The 15583-nt window shown below is 50.7% G+C and overlaps 1 protein-coding gene across 3 annotated transcripts in view; it reads right to left on the bottom strand.

Moving 5' to 3' along the window:
• ARID1A (AT-rich interaction domain 1A) overlaps positions 1 to 15583 on the bottom strand; it is a 62470-nt gene that overhangs the window by 3238 nt on the left and 43649 nt on the right. For 2 of the 3 annotated variants that reach the window (XM_027706053.1, XM_027706055.1), the window contains exons 5-19: positions 13694 to 13934; positions 13285 to 13374; positions 12420 to 12587; positions 11347 to 11662; positions 10298 to 10443; positions 10106 to 10215; positions 9047 to 9256; positions 8430 to 8637; positions 4576 to 4708; positions 4054 to 4226; positions 3725 to 3875; positions 3446 to 3577; positions 3267 to 3363; positions 647 to 1520; positions 257 to 387 (exon numbers count right to left, since the gene is read on the bottom strand). In XM_027706053.1, the coding sequence (XP_027561854.1) occupies positions 257 to 387; positions 647 to 1520; positions 3267 to 3363; positions 3446 to 3577; positions 3725 to 3875; positions 4054 to 4226; positions 4576 to 4708; positions 8430 to 8637; positions 9047 to 9256; positions 10106 to 10215; positions 10298 to 10443; positions 11347 to 11662; positions 12420 to 12587; positions 13285 to 13374; positions 13694 to 13934 (3180 nt within the window). The remainder of the gene's footprint in view (positions 1 to 256; positions 388 to 646; positions 1521 to 3266; positions 3364 to 3445; positions 3578 to 3724; positions 3876 to 4053; positions 4227 to 4575; positions 4709 to 8429; positions 8638 to 9046; positions 9257 to 10105; positions 10216 to 10297; positions 10444 to 11346; positions 11663 to 12419; positions 12588 to 13284; positions 13375 to 13693; positions 13935 to 15583) is intronic. The other variant, XM_027706054.1, reaches the window with a different exon arrangement.

Genomic DNA, 15583 nt, shown 5'->3' with positions numbered 1-15583 from the left:
CTCCTGTTTAAGCCACAGGGAGGGCCCTTCCAGCACTGCTGAGGAGATTTCACACCAACACACACATAAATCACACGGGCCAGCGAGTGACCAAGCTCACAGCTGCCCAGACCCCACGCTCTCTTCCCACCTGGAATGCTCCCCAGGTACAGGGACGCCCGGGAGTCTGCACGAGCTGATTGTTGTCAGCTCACTGACAGAAACCCCTCCAGAATTAGCACTTCAAAGACCTGCCCCAAAGAGCATCTGCACCCACCTGGCTGAGGTTGAAGGTCATTATGCTGTTGTCATCATAGAGCAGGATGTTTATGGTATCTAAGGCCCACGTACTTTCAGCCAGCAGCCCGGACTTCAGAGACATCATCACTCTCCAGGCTTCAGGAGTTCCTGTAACATAAACACATGATACTTCAGCTCCTGGAGTTTCAAAACAAAAAGGAGATACTTGATACTGCTTTTTGGACCCATGAAGAGCAGAGCCTGGTTAAGATGATGCACAGACTGTGTGTACCCGCAGGCAATGCCAAAATGAGGGCTGAAAATACGATTAACGTGCAAAAATACAGCTTTTTCAAAGCCAGCAGAGCCCTTCTGCTTGGCAGGACTGTACCAAAGGGTCAAGGCAGGAAAGCAGGGGTTTCCTCACCGATATCTTTTGCTGTTAGCCGCCTCCTCTGCTTCAACACAGGTTGCGTGGCTTCTACTGATCCCGGCGGGAAGGTGATGTCTCGTCGGATCATGGGAGGCTGGACAGCTGCTGGTGTTACATGTGAGGCAGGAACAGGTGGTCCTGCCTTCTGCATCTTCATCCCCGAGTGCAGGAATGGAGATTTACTCGGAGAAGTGCGATTCTCCAGAGGTCTGGGCAGAGGTGCTGGGCTGGATACCTGAGGAATGTGATTCTGCATGCTGGGGGGGGTCTGGTAGTTAGACTGGGGGGGCCTGGTCATTGGGGGCACGGGGGCAGAGGGACCATAAGGAGGTTGCCTGTTCCCGTGGGAAGGCCATGGTCCCTCGTGGTTGACCCTCTGGTCTGAATGCAGAATTTCATCTGTTCGAGTCACTCCGTGATACGCGGGGCCCTGGGGCGCGGAGCCCGTGCTCGGCCGGTTGGGGAAGCTGTACCCCATCTCATTGCGCCCCTGCCACATGGCCCCTTGCTGGGGACCCTCCGGAGCGGACTGGATGGGACCACCCATCATCTGAGGAGGCATGTTCTGCTGAGCATTGGAGCCCGGGGGAGCCGAGACCCTGTCTCTGCCGAATTGGAAGGGGAACTGGTTCTGCGGCCCTCCGGCGGCTCGGCGGTCGGCAGCGGGGTACGTGCTCCCATACTGGTTATACAGGTCCTGCTGGGGGGATGGCTGTGCAGGAGGCTGCTGGCTGGGCTGCTGGGGCTGTGCTGGAGGCAGCTGCTGCTGGGTCTGGCCCTGCCCGGCGCTGTAGGGGACGTTGTACATCTCCCCTTCGTGGCGCTTGGCGGGGAGGCCGTAGCTCCCGTCCATCGGCCGCTTGTAGTTCTGCGGGGAGGAGAAAGGCATTGACAACGTGAGATTGGAAATTCAGGAAGGGCTGTTGCACTGGAAGGGTTGTCAGGCATTGCAGGGGCTGCCCAGGGAGCTGGTGGAGTCTCCATCCCTGGAGGTGTCCAAGGACATGGCACTCGGTGCTCTGGGCTGGGTGACAAGGTGGGGATCGGGCACAGGTTGGACTTGGTGATCTCAGAGGTCTTTTCCAACCTCTATTGGTTTATTGGTATTCTGTGAAACAAAGAACCCAAACCTCAGTGGGGAGAGTCCTCAGAGCCAGAGGATCTGGCCTGTGGCATGGCCTGGGAGAGGCTTTGTCTCATTGCTGGCCATATCCAACGTGAAGCTGGATCAGTCATTCCCTTCCACAAGCCAAGGCCAATTCCTTGTGGCTGGCTGGGTAGTTTCCTTGTGGATTCTACAAGGATGCCTTGGGGGCAGGAGTCTGCCCACAGAAAGGACTTTCCTGCAGGAAAGACTCAGCTCTACAATGAATTCACCACAAACCAAACCAGGCACCAGTACTTGCTTCCTTCCACATCCAGGAATTTAATCAGACCCTAATTCTTTTATATTTCCCAGGTTTCTGCTGAAGCATCAAACAAAATGTATTAAAAACTGTTCTACTTCCTGCTTCTTCCTTTCCTGAGGATTTCAAAACACACTGCTGAAAGGAGCAAGAATGATTCTCCCCCCTCATTCTTTTAAGTGCAAATGGAGAAAACAGTCAATGGTGGAGACAAAATTAAAATCCAGGATCTCTCTCGCCTCCAAGGTCTGTGCTGGAGCTGCTGTAGAGGCGATTCAGACACTCCACGGTCATGACTGGCTTCAGATGGAGCTCTAGGGCTTCAAAGATGACAAGTTCCAGAGTAACTCGAACTCTTGGCTCCGAGCCCCGTGGCTCTGGTTGCAGAGCCAAACGGCAGAGCAGTTGGAATTATTCTTAGCACAGCTCACTGAGTGCCCTCTCTATACTCTCCTAAAGCAGAGGACTTAAAATTATCAGGAAAACATTATGGGTCCTGGCACGGATACAAAGAGCAAGTCATATGTAAGGATTATGGGAAGGGATATACGTTCATTCAAACTGTCCTGAAACAAACCTGAGGGGTTTGGGAACAGTGAGGAGGAGGCAGCTGGGCAACGGAGTCTGAAGCCTCTGGCTGCAGGCTCAGAAAGGGATAGACAAAAAAAATCCTCTGGGTTGTGCAGAATGATCCACCTGAAGCAGCTCCCCAGAAAGATCCAGGAGCTACTCCAAATAAACTCATCACTTGGACCAAGGGTGTCAGAGAAACAGGACTGTATTCAGAAAGTTCCAGAAGGGCAGAGGTGCCCAGCAAAGCTTCCTCATCTCCTGCTGCCTGACCAGGGTGTGCAAACAACCTCCATTCTCAGAACACTGTCTTGCTAACACGACACTGGGAATGCTAATTAAAACTTCTTTAAATTGTTTGCAATTTACAGTCTCCTGTATAAGGCCAGGCTGGATGGGGCTTGGAGCAACCTGGTCTGGTGGAAGGTGTCCCTGCCCATGGCAGGGGGGTGGAATGAGATGAGCTTTAAGGTCCCTTCCAACCCAAACCACTGTGTAATTCTCTGATAAGGTATTTGATTCTACACATTCATAAAGAAACCAGAGGGTTTTCACCTCCTTTCTTCACGAAGTTCACAGATAAAAACTCTTATGCCTCTCAGCTGAACAAACCAGAAACCCTGGGATCCCTTCCTTACCTGCTGCTGCTGCTGATACATGGTGGTTTGCTGGCTTGGGAAGGGGCTGCCCGAGGATGTGCCTTGAGTGGAGAATTGATTGCCATAGGAATCATGTCTGGAGAAGAAACAGATGCATTAATTGTCGCTGTCAGAGCCTCAGAGCTCTCTCACTGGGAAGGGCAACACCCCCCACAGACCTTTGCTGCTGCTGCTGCTGCTGTGGGTAGCGGCTGGGAGAGTACATCCCCGACTCCGGGGTGGAAGGCATGATGTTTGGCTGCGGAGTTCCCGTTCCCAAGTTGCCCTCAGGTCCCATGCCGGGCTCCGTCCTACATGGAAACAAGAGAGAAAAACCCCATATGAACCCTTAGATTCCCCCCTCGGCTCCTCCAATGATCACCAAAGCCACAGCAGTGAAGAGCAAGGGATGATCACCCACGAGGCACCTCAGGATGCCTCCAGGTTCCAGTACCCACCTCACTCTGTCGTAAGGACCTCCGTAGGAATAGTGCTGCCGCTGTCCCATGGCCATGTTACCCATCCCTGGGCCTGCAGCACGGTTGTAAGGGTCACCCATACCACTGTTGGGGCCCTGCCCTGAGGACATGAAGGGATCGCTTCCTGGAGCTGGAACACCGAGAGAAAAAACAATTAGTGTGGCCACCGCTGCCTCAAAAAGTTAAACCCCGTTCTCTGGGGAAGAAGGGGCAAGCAGAAGGTTTCCTACAGCACATTCCAGAGCACAGCCAGCTAACAGGGATTAGTACTCAAGGAGAAAGTGGAGAAAACTCAAGGACTTGCTCACCTTTCCTCATACCACTGTAAGGATCTTTATTTGGCTCGTAAGACATGCGACCCATCATGTCAGAGGTATTCATGCTGGGCTGGTACCCTGGATTTGGAGTCATGGAGTTCCGTTTCTGGAACGTAGGATCACTGCCATCTGCAAAGGCATCCTGAAGGCCCACGGAGTTACTCCTGGTTCAAGAAAAAAAACCCCACAAACACCAGGTTACAGAGGTCCATGGTGCTCCTCAGGATAGTTTTCCTCACATGCTGCCTCTCAGGTGTTACTATCTCCTAGAAGGACCCACAGTCCTGCTCCTCCAGAGTCACGAGCCTTTCTTCAATGCTGTCCTCTGACCCCACCCCCAAATTTATGAATATTGGCACACAATACTGCTGTGAGCCACAAATGAGGGAGCAGAGCAAGGGAGTCCCACCAAAACAGGTACTCAAGTCCCCAGGCCCCTGCAGTGATGGCCAGAGGTGACCCCACGTTCACAGCTCCCACCCAACAGTGGAGGAGGGAGCGATGGTTCCCTACCTGATGCCTGGCAAAGGGGGCATCTGACTGTGTGGCGTCGACGCTGGAGTTGGTGGCTTCAAGTCTCCTCCTTCTGCCATGGAGCTGCTGGTGGACTGAGGTGTCTGAGGACCCTGCATGGAGCCTGAACCCGCTGCAAGAGGAGAAATGTGGTGTGAGCAGCTTTAGCCCCCGGGGATGCAACCCAGGACCTCCCAGAACATCAGCCCCAAGAACAGAGAGTCCTTGAAGGAAGAGACAGGTGAAATGTGGCCAAAAAAGTACAAGGAGCTCAATGTTTCAAGGACAGGCTGGGACAGGCTTCCTGGAAGAACCACGTACAGCAACCTAAAGCTGAGAGAACACGTTCCTTCTCACAGAATCCCAGAATATGCTGAGTTGGAAGGATCATCGAGTCCAACCCTCAGCACTGCACAGGACCACCCCCAGGAGTCACACCATGTGCCTGAGAGTATCATCCAAACACTCCTTGAGCTCTGTCAGGCCTGCTGCTGTGACCACTGCCCTGTGCCTCATTCTTAACCACACTCCTTTTTACATGTGGTGCCACCACCGTGACACTGTGTGGTGCTTCCCAAGCTATCCCATGGGAGGTTGATGCTCTGGAGTGCACCATGTGGCAGGAAGATGGTGCTTCCTGGTAAGGAACCCCTGACACGTCACCTTCACACCCTTTCCACCCAGGAGGGTGGTGGGTTTGAGCCCCTCTCCTGGAAGCCTCAGGAACCTCCCTAGAGATGGAAACCCCGGGACATCAGCTGAAGCCACCAAGTAACTCTGAACAAGGCTGCTCTGCCCTTCCAGAGGGGTTAATTCATGCGCCACTCCCAAGGATTCCTGGAACAGGGAATGCCGGAGATGCCGGATCTTTTCACTAAACGACAAAACCCGTCCAGCAAGTTCCCTGCAAGGTCCCTGCCTCCCTGCTCTACGCTCCAGTGAGCTTTCATCAAACATCCCAGGCTGTGTGTAATCCAGCTGTGCCGTGAGCTCGAGGAGCTCCGCTGGCCCTGGATCGCTGTGACAGTGTCAGCTCAGGTTCAGCCGCTCCTCGCAGCTGGCAGGAGCTGAACTCTTAATTAATGTTTCCATTAGTTACCGTCCCCAGCACCCGATATCCCTCAGCTCCAGCCCTGCTGGTTGATGAGTCATTTCAGCTATTCATTAAAATCCTCCGAGGTCACGTCCAGGGCATGTTTGTTTACACCCCACCTTCCTGGCACCCTGTCCTCAACTCTGTGACTCCCTCCCAGCACGGGGAGGTCTCGGAGAGAAGGAAGGGCAGCGGGAGCTCAGCGGGGAGTTTCATTCATGGGCCCTCCTTCGCTCCACTCGCTTCCCCCAGGAATTCACTCCCAGCTCCGTTTGTGCTGCTGGCACCGGCAGGAAGAGGCCCCGAGACATTCCCTGCGTCGCTGCCATTTGGTGTTTGTCCCCACCTCCCGCCGTCCCTCCCACTCACAAGTTTACACACAGTTGGAGCGGGGCCAGTTCCACGCTCTGGGAATTAAAACCCAGCGAGGACTGGTGGTGCCTCCTCCCCCTCCAGGGACAGGCTGTGTCTGCGAGCAGGAACCCTGGAAGGTTTTCAGGAAACCCGAGTGCCCATGAGGCAATTCCCAATCCCTCCCAGCCACCCGTCTCTGTGAACACTTCTGGGGTTTGAGGGGTGGGAGGGACACTGCCTGGGAAGAGCTCCGGCACCCCTACAGCCTCAGAAAGTGGTTAATGGATAACTCATTCCCAAAGTTCTGCAGGAGTTAATTTGGCAGAAATGAAGAGGAAGCCAATGCCAACAGGTTGTAAAGTCTGCAGGGAGAGCAAACCACGTCTGTGTGGGACAACAGAGCCTTTCAGCCTTTCTGATGGGCCTTCAAAACCTCCCATTGTTGTCCGCTGGGTTTATAAACAGGGAATTATTCTCCATCCAGGTGATTCCTTGGAGACAGGACTGTGTGTGTGAGTCTGGAGGACACTGGGCTCTGGAAAAGCAGTGTCCACTGGGACTCAGTACTCCAAGGCTCTTCAGCCTGGAGCTGGGGTTGAGTAATTTGTGTCATGCCCTACACTCCAGTTCCTGCTGATCCAGGGGAGCAAGAGGGAGGAAGAAAAGGAAAGTGAAAGAGGAGCATGGACACACTGAGTGATTCAACTTAAAGGATCAGAGTGGCCAGCCAAGCTTCAGTGCTGCCTCTGCATATTCCCAGTTGTAGGAGTCTGGAGCAAGACAACTGGAAAGAACAGTTTAAATCGGAAATGCAGCTGAGTCCTCTCATGGCAGGAATCAAACATGCACAGTTTGGGACACCAGCCCTGCAAATTCCTTCTGCTGATGTGCTGAAGCTCAGCCCAGAAGGCAGAGCCAGGACATTCACATACCATCACATTAGCTAAAACAAAAACTGATGCACCACCTAATCCACCCTGACACACACCTAGAGCTACACCAAGTCTTAAGTGGCTTCCTAAAAGTCTCAGCTCTCTCCAAACAAACTCCAAATACTCTTAACATCTTTGTTCCGCTGCCTCAGGGGGGTAAGAAAGAGCTTTTGGAGAGAAAGTAGGGATGGATTTGTGGTGTAGTTCAGGCAGAACTCAGAAACCACTTTGGACAGAAGTTCAGTCTAATGGCACAGAAGTTGCTTTATCTTGCAGAACACACCAAGGTTGAAGCTCCACTGGGACAGGTTTCCTGGCCAGTGACAAGACATGATTTAGTTCTTTAAAAAAGCACCATTCTGAAAGGAGAGAGAAAGGTAGTGGCCAACAGAATATTGGGACAAGCTAATCAAGGGTTTAGTAGCACTGGGACAACTGCAGTACAATCCAAACAGGTTCATTATTCCACTCCTCAGGAGCCAGACAAAGATGGTGCCAAGTGTCAGAACCAAAAAGGTATTTTTTTGCAAACATTATAGGAACTTCAAAGCACACCAAGTTTTTATTTCACCTACATGAGCAGGCTCCTGACCAGAAAAGGCATCTGAAGGTTTTCAGTTATAAGGAAAACTGGAAAACTCAAGCTTAAAGAAGGGTTGGCAAGTTCAGCAGCAATTCAAGCAATGAACTCAATGCAAATGAGACAGAAAGGATCAGACTTTCCAAAGACCAAAGAGTACAATGTGCAAGGCTGGCCTGGATGTCTTCCTTTTTTTTTTTTTTTTTTTGTTTAACAAAATCTGAATTGAACATTATGCTTAAATATGCAGAAACTGGAGCACCCCATCGAATCTGAAACAACAGAAGTTGTTCATTTTAAAGGGCTTGATTCCTAAAGCATCCAACTTGTAGAAGGCCTACAGTGCTCTCTGTGCACAAAGCCTCAGAAGGTCCTCCCTGACTCCTGCTGAAGGAAGAAAGAAAGAATTCCTGAGGAAGGTGAGTTCACACCCACATCCAGCTTCTTCTCCCAGAAGGTACCACTGGCATGGTCAAAACCAGCCCAACTTCTCCAGTAAGTCCCCAAAGCTGAGCAGTCACACAGGGGCTGCTCTTGGAATATGCAGAGGTCACCTTGCAGGGAAAACTCCAGACCTCTCTTTCCACCAGATTCTCCTCAGGCAGAGATGCAGCAGAAAACAAGAGAGGTGTGTGTAGATGTTTTTAGGTTTTCCTTTTTCTTAAAACTTCAGCACAGAGGTTGGACACGTAAAACCTGAACTATTCTGAGAGCCTCAACTTACTCCCAATTTCATTCACTCCCACATTACCAAAGTATTTATTCTACACAACCAGAGAACATCTGGGGGCTTTGTGGAAGTTTGGACCCACAGCACATGGGGTGGGGTGCACAGTGCCAGAGATCCTCCAGTTCACACATCCACTGCACACCTTAAACCAGCGTCTGAACTCACCTGGAGATGGAGGTTGTATCTTAGTCTGAGACTTCTTTGAATCAGCAGCTGCAAAGATATCAGGAGGGGGGTCTTCTCCTCGCTCAATCTTGCACTCGAAGGCATAGAGACACTGGATGTACTGCTTCTTCAAGGAACTGGCTGCACTGCTGGACGTGCCCACGTTGAGATTTGTGGCCAACTCGCGCCATTTCTTGTTCTTGTTGACCTGCACAACCCAACAGGAGGCTCTGAGATCAAAATCCCAGCTACTTCTCCTCCCAAGAAATTTTCTGGGGAGAAATCGACACTTCCCAGTTCACACAAGGGAAGCAATAAGGGCCAAACTCTCTTCATCACCCACAGAAAACTTTTCTAACAGGGTCAGATTGCAAATCAAATTGGTCACGAGGTCAGCTGACAGCCAGATGCAAAGACAGTGTCACCAATCTTTGCACTGGACAAAGGGGAAAAAAAGGGGGTTGAAATGAGTCTCACCACAGATTGTTCTCAACCAGACAATGGGAGAGCTAAGCTCACTTAGAGGATGCTGGGTTTTATTTAGGGAAACAAACATGGGAATTCATGGCTACAAACTAACCCTGAATGGCAGCAGTCCCCTGGCAGTGGACACTCACCTGAGTCAATCCTCCAATCTCCTTCACGGAGATGTAGAGCCGGTAAAGGTCCAAGGGTTTCCTGCCCACTGCCGGGAGGTTGGTCATTCCCATGGCCTTCTCCTCGGTGAAGGCCAGGTAACGATCCACCCACAGCTTCCTCTCGGGCTCCCCACCCAGCTCGTAGAGTTTGGTGATCTTCTCATTGGTTGTAGTAGAGGAACTGGACTTCTAGGAGAAGGAAAGAGATATCAGGACTGAGCAGCGCAAGAGCACCTCCTTCACACCCGAGAGGGTTTCAAAAAGCAGGCAGGTAAGAGCTCAAAGTGCTGCTGTTGTGTTGGGAACAGATTTATGTTAGACTTATGCTTGTTTCAGATCAACATCAGGCAAGGATTAATCAGTAAAGGCATCCAAAAGCACAGACCAGGACAAAACAGCCCTGATTTGTGGCTTCTGGCATCTCCCAGCCCAAGAGCATTCAAGACCTTGTTTGCCATAAATAAGAAAGGCAGATTCCAGAATACAGGAGCAGAAGTGAGAGATCTCCTGGATCTTCCTGCAGGCTGCTGCTGGCACGGGGATCAAACCTGCAGAGCATTTATTTTCCCTCAAGTAGCAAAGGAGGAGACAGGCTCAGAAACTGCTTTTTTGGTGGTTCTTTTGAAACTGGTAGCAGCAATGCAAAGAAAAACACTCCCTGAAGAACTTGTTTGCATCCCTCTTCTGGCTTTAATACAGGATTAGTAAGAGGTTTGTTTGTGAAACAACTAACACTGTAGTGGTACCACGTCCCAGCTGAGGGGTGAGAGCTGACTCGCTCCCAGCCCACACCAGCAACAAACCCGGGTTTGTTTATGCTGCTTTTGGCAGTTTCACTGTGGCAGGTGATAATTTCTAATACTGAATTGTTTTACAAGTGAAATCAATGACTCCCAAAGGACTGGGAAATGCTTCCCTTCATTTCTCACACATACTAGATGGATGCACTGCTCAACCCAAGTGAGCATGCAGTGGTTTTATTTCCCTGGACGCTGGAGAGGATGGGAGACATTAAAAACAAAACCCAAAACATTTTACCTTTGACTTGGATTCTGCTTTTGGCGTCCCATCTGCCTTGTTGTTCATTTTAGTTGCAGGTGTTAATTTGACATCCCCAAGTCCCATCATTTCAGGGCTTGCTGCCATCCCTGGGGAGTTAAAAGGAAATCTTAAACACTGATTTTCAACCCAGTGCAATGGAATCAACGAAATCCTAAAGCCCTGGCTTACCTGCAGAGTTGTTGGCCATATTCCCACCCATGGGGTAGGGTGGGCCCTGGGGGTTTATCATTCCAGCCATACTGTTAATTCCCTGTCCATAAGGAGGTCCAGTGCCCATCATGCCCCCTTGATTCATGTTGGGATAACCAGGAGGCCTAGAGAAGGTAAGGAAGAAAGAGACACTTAGTCCACATATTAAGCATTAAGATCTTGTCCTCTAAGGAAGCAGCTTTGCTAAAAGCAGCCTCTGGGGCAGGATAAAGAGCACAATGCCCAGTCAGACAACAAATATATCCACCGGCTTCGGGGGAACCCAATTTAGAAGCACATTCATGGCTCTCATGGCATTGGGAAGGCCACACACACCTACTCTGAAATGGGCAATAAATTAAAAAAAAAAAAAAAAACACCACAGAAAACAGTACAAAGTTCAGAGCTGAATTCCAGCTCCTTTCCCACAGCTGCTCATCAAGGCCCTAAAAGGAAGAAGTTCCCTGCACTGGACAAGCAATGCCTTGGATCAGACAGCTGGGTGGCTGCTGGATTTAGGGGGTGCACCACACACGCAGCATCTCCTCGTGGAACAGAGGAGACCAGGACTCAAAAAGGCCAAAACAGCTGAAGAGATCTCAGAGTTAAATAATTTCAGCTACGATCATTAAAAATCCCCCGAGCATGCCATAAAATGATGTATAAAATCATGGGATGGTTTGGGTTGGAAAAGACCTTAAAGATCATTTAGTCACAACTCCCTGCCATGGGCAGGGACACCTTCCACTAGCCCAGGTTGCTCCAAGCCCCGTCCAACCTGGCCTTGGACACTGCCAGGGATGGGGCAGCCACAGCTTCTCTGGGCATTCTAACAAGCTGCTTATCCCAGCTTTATGCTCTCCCTTTTCAACACTGAAGCCTGACCACAACAACGTCTCCAGGAAGGACAAACCCTCCCGGGAGCTTATTCCAGCATTACCCCAAATTTGGGTTATTCCACACACACATTCAAAAGAGAGATCTGACACAGGGGAGGGACTTTTACGGGGGGGAATCTCCCTCCTTACCTGTTCTGGATGGAGTTGGCAGCAGCGTGCATGGCAGCAGCAGCCGCCTCTTGTGCTTTGCGGTTCATCCCGGCGGGCGGGGGGCACATCCCTGTGCCCACCTGGGGGGGCATATTTGCCATGTTGGGTCCGTAGGGCCTGTTCCCCATGGCTGCATGGCTCATCCTGCCCGGGGGGATCCCGCTGTACGGGGGCACACCAGTCTGCCCGTGCATCTGGCTCCCTGCTCCCATGGGGTTCATGCCTCCTCCCATGCCCGGGCTGGGGTAGTTGGCATTGGACATGGCATTGTAGTTTGGCTGCCTGGGATAACCTCCTGAGGAGATAAAAAAGGAGGGGAAGGCAACATCACTCAACTAGTTAAGTTTATGAATCACCATAAAAATCTTCTATCAGCAAATATTTAAAGATCACTAACAGAGATGAGGGGGAGTGTTCACACCTCAACACGAAGTCAAAGTACTTGGATATAAGCCACATAAAATGTGTTTTGACATAGCCAAGCAACAACATCGATTCAGAAGCTGCCTGAAACTCTCCCAAACCTCAACCCAGCACAGTGAGCCAAATGGTCCAGGACAGGATGTAAAAACCCTCATTTAACCCTTTCCAAAACAGGCAACACTCCATTTTCTTCCTCTCCAAAGAGAACTCGCCCTTTGTCACTTTTACACAGGATGCACAACCTGCAAGTTTTTAAACAAGGAGGAAGGATCCTACATTTAGAAATAAAACTATTCCTGAAAGCAACATATTCCATCCACCTCAGCAGGAACAAAGCACAGCTCCTCCCAGCTCATGAGGAGCGTGCTGTTCTCCATCACCCACACACTAAGAGGAGACAAATCAAAACATTTATCACAGAATCATGGAATGTTTTAGGTTGGAAGGGACCTTAAAGATCAGTAAGTTCCACCCCCTGCCATGGGCAGGGACACCTTCCATTAGACCAGGTTGCTCAGGGCTTCACCCAGCCTGGACTTGAACACTTCCAGGGATGGACTTAGGCAACCTGGGACTTCAAAGACAAGACGTTAGGATAGAGAGAGGCCTTTGCTGAGCTCAGTTCCCACCTTGAGGTCCGTACTGCCCACCCTGGGGTCCGTAGCTTCCCATGGAGTTCTGCTGGTACGGCCCCATCCCGGCGTGCATCTGGCCCCCGGAGGATTGCCGGGGGGATAAGGCTGAGCCGGGCTGGGGGGAGCTGTACTGGGGCATCTGAGGGTTCCTCTGCATGTAACCTGCACACAGGGAGCAAATTATTAGTGCAAAGCATCCACAGGTGCCACTGGACATAGATGTTCTAAGGAAAGCAACGCCCAGGACTAACAAACAAAATCCTTCCAGCAACAGCCTGGACAGGTTTTAGCGGCTGCATTAAGGAGTCAGTGTTATCTGAGCAGGTAACAGATCCAATTTCCTGTTTTGGTCAGAAATAACCCTCAGTGTCACAGCAGAAGCCAGGGAGGCTCTGCAAATCCTGAGGGCTTCTTCATAGTGGCTTTTGTTTCCTTGTTTGTTTTCTCATGGTGACAACTGTGTGCCTTCAGCCAGGAGAGCTGAAATTTTTTACAGGCATTTTCCCCCCCCAAGAAATCTTATTCTCTTAGAGGGAAAAGCCCCACAATATCGTTGCAAGCACCTCTTGTTTTGAAACTTACAAGTCACTGGACGTTGGGCAAGAACATGCACAGAAAAACATGTTGAAAAGCCAGAGAAAACATCTTCCAAGCCAAAACACCAGCTTGGATGGAACATTTAGAGGCCAAACAACCAGCAACAACAATAATTTACTGCAAGCTGCCTCAACACCCAGAGGTTATAAACCTGGGGCAGCTTTTAAATGCTCTCTCAGCACAGAATCCGTGTCACCAGGCCAGGTGGTTTTTAGTTACACATCTGGCTGTACAATTTCATAGGTTAGGTTGTGTCACACACCTCGATCCTGGGCGATGCTGGACTGGTTCATGGAAGGATGCAGGATGGTGTCCGACTGGCCACTGGGCGGTCGGGGCGGCATCTGATTGCCTGTGCCACAAACAGGAGAGTGCTCATCACAAACTGCACACCACAAACCCAGCGGGCACCAGAGCTAAATCCCAGAACCCCAAACGACTCCAGGAGAAGGGGATGTTGGGCCACAGCGAGGGGAAACAAAAGCGAGGTCGGTTGCGTTAACCCAGCGGAATGACACTGGTGGTTTACCAGCCATCCCACCCATCCTTGAGGAGCTACAGACATCCCAAAGCAAATAAATGAGCTCAGTGGGCCTCAGTAACCACACAGTGCTGACACTGGGCAGTTCCTCCCCGCTGGGCACTGTAATTCAAGTGCCAGGCAGCGTTACCTGGTACTGCAGCAGGTGAGAGCGGCCCAGAACGGGACTGAGCAACACTGGCTGGAGATCCAACTGGGGATGGGGAGGGTCCTCTGATGCCTGGCAGGTGAGGAGAGGTATGTGGCGAGAAAGGAGACTGAGCTGGGTTACTCTGCTCTCCTTGACTGCTGGAAATCCCTGATGTGCTTACGCCAGGGCTCAGGGCTCCTTCGGTACCCATGGGCAGATCATCTATGGAACCAGACAGGTCCTGCAAGGCACAGAGAAACACATCAGGCTAGAATACAAAGACGTGGGACAGTTCTCTCACATCCCACTAAGGAGGAGCGTTTCTCCCTTAGGCATGTTACAAACAGAAATCAATGAACTCAGTTCTTGTTACTGTCAGCACCAGAGGCTGCTGCAGACTGAGGTAACTGCCAGACGTGTCTTATCCTGCTGCCTGTCTGAACCCAGGAGTTCCTGGGTTGCTTTGCTGATGGTCCAAACAATTGGCTAATTCTCCTACTTGCTTTATTTTAAATTCAGTTTAGAGGTGGGAAATTAAAGAAAGCATCAACAGTACACGTAAAACTGCAAACACAGGAGACAGTCCATGTGACCGCGGCTTGGAAGAGAAACGTGGCTCAGCCTCTGAAAGACAGAAAACTCCTGCCTCACCATAATTAATTCATAAACCTCCTATGAGCTGGGAAACTACTCACTTGAGATGGATAAAAACAAACTAAACAGAGATTTAAAAGAAAACCATAAAATACTCTTCAGGGTTCCCACTTCCCTTTCTTCAAAGACAGCAAAAATTAGCAGCTACTGCATCAACCTGTAAAGTTCAGCTTCTCTTGAAGGCAAGGCTAGGAAACACCCTTCCTCCTGCATGTATCCACCTTGGGAGAAGCAAAGCACAAAAAGCCTGAGAGAGCTGAAACCTCCAATTGCTACAGCAGCAAAGTGACAGCATCAAAATTCAGCTGGCAAGTGTGAGAATGGGGATAATTCCAAGAAGATGATGTGCAGATCCAACATGCCCAGTTGTACTGTCTGGTTGATAACAAGGTGCATCAGCTGTTCAGGCTTGGCCTGCAGTGAATGAGTCAGGAACAGCCCAAGCCAGAGGAAGTGGTGGCGTATTTGAACAGAAAGCTGGGAAGTTGTAACTATTCCAGTGATTAGATAAAATCTCTGCCAGAGGTTCAAAGGATCACTGGCAGGTGAAGAAGTGGGAGACCAAAGCTTACCAGGACTTCACCTGTCCTTCCTAAGTCTTCCAGAGTAATCAACCCTGGATCAGAAAGATTCTGGGCTGAGCCCTGAAGGTATCACAGATCATCTCCCCCCGCAGAGAATTCAGCTGAGCAGCACTAACAGAGCCCAAGTCATTTAAAACCTCACACAGAAAGGCTGAACCAACTGATAAATCACTTGGACACCCCGGTCTCATTTACACTGACTGGACAATTCCTGGTTCAGCAGCAGTTCAGGTGACGTCTTCCCAGCTCCAGCAGTGCAGGAGGGCCTGGGACACAGGATCCTGCAGCTTATCAGCCTTTGGAAGCAGAGCTGTCACTCCTAACACCTGTGTGCCAGGTAGAAAGGCTCTCACAGCACATCCCTGTCATCCCAAGCTGGTGAACAACACGTCACCACACCCCAGGAAGAGGATGTTATGGAGTGAAAGTGGAGTGGAGTTACAGAAGAATAAAAACCAACCTGGGGGATACCCAACCACCTCACCACACCTGTGGGACAGTGACATTCAGGACAGAGGGGAGAGCTGGGCATCAGCACCACACTCAGCTGCTGCAGGGGGGAAATCTCCTCTACTTTAGTGGAATTTAATCAAAATGCTTCTAACAAATGCTACACTGGAGCTGAAAACCCCAGTCACTCCGTGGGATGACT

This window comes from Neopelma chrysocephalum, unplaced genomic scaffold (genome assembly GCF_003984885.1).
Source record: "Neopelma chrysocephalum unplaced genomic scaffold, ASM398488v2 Primary Assembly neopelma1_361, whole genome shotgun sequence".
Classification (NCBI taxonomy): domain Eukaryota; kingdom Metazoa; phylum Chordata; class Aves; order Passeriformes; family Pipridae; genus Neopelma; species Neopelma chrysocephalum.
This window is presented reverse-complemented; position numbering and strand designations above follow the sequence as displayed.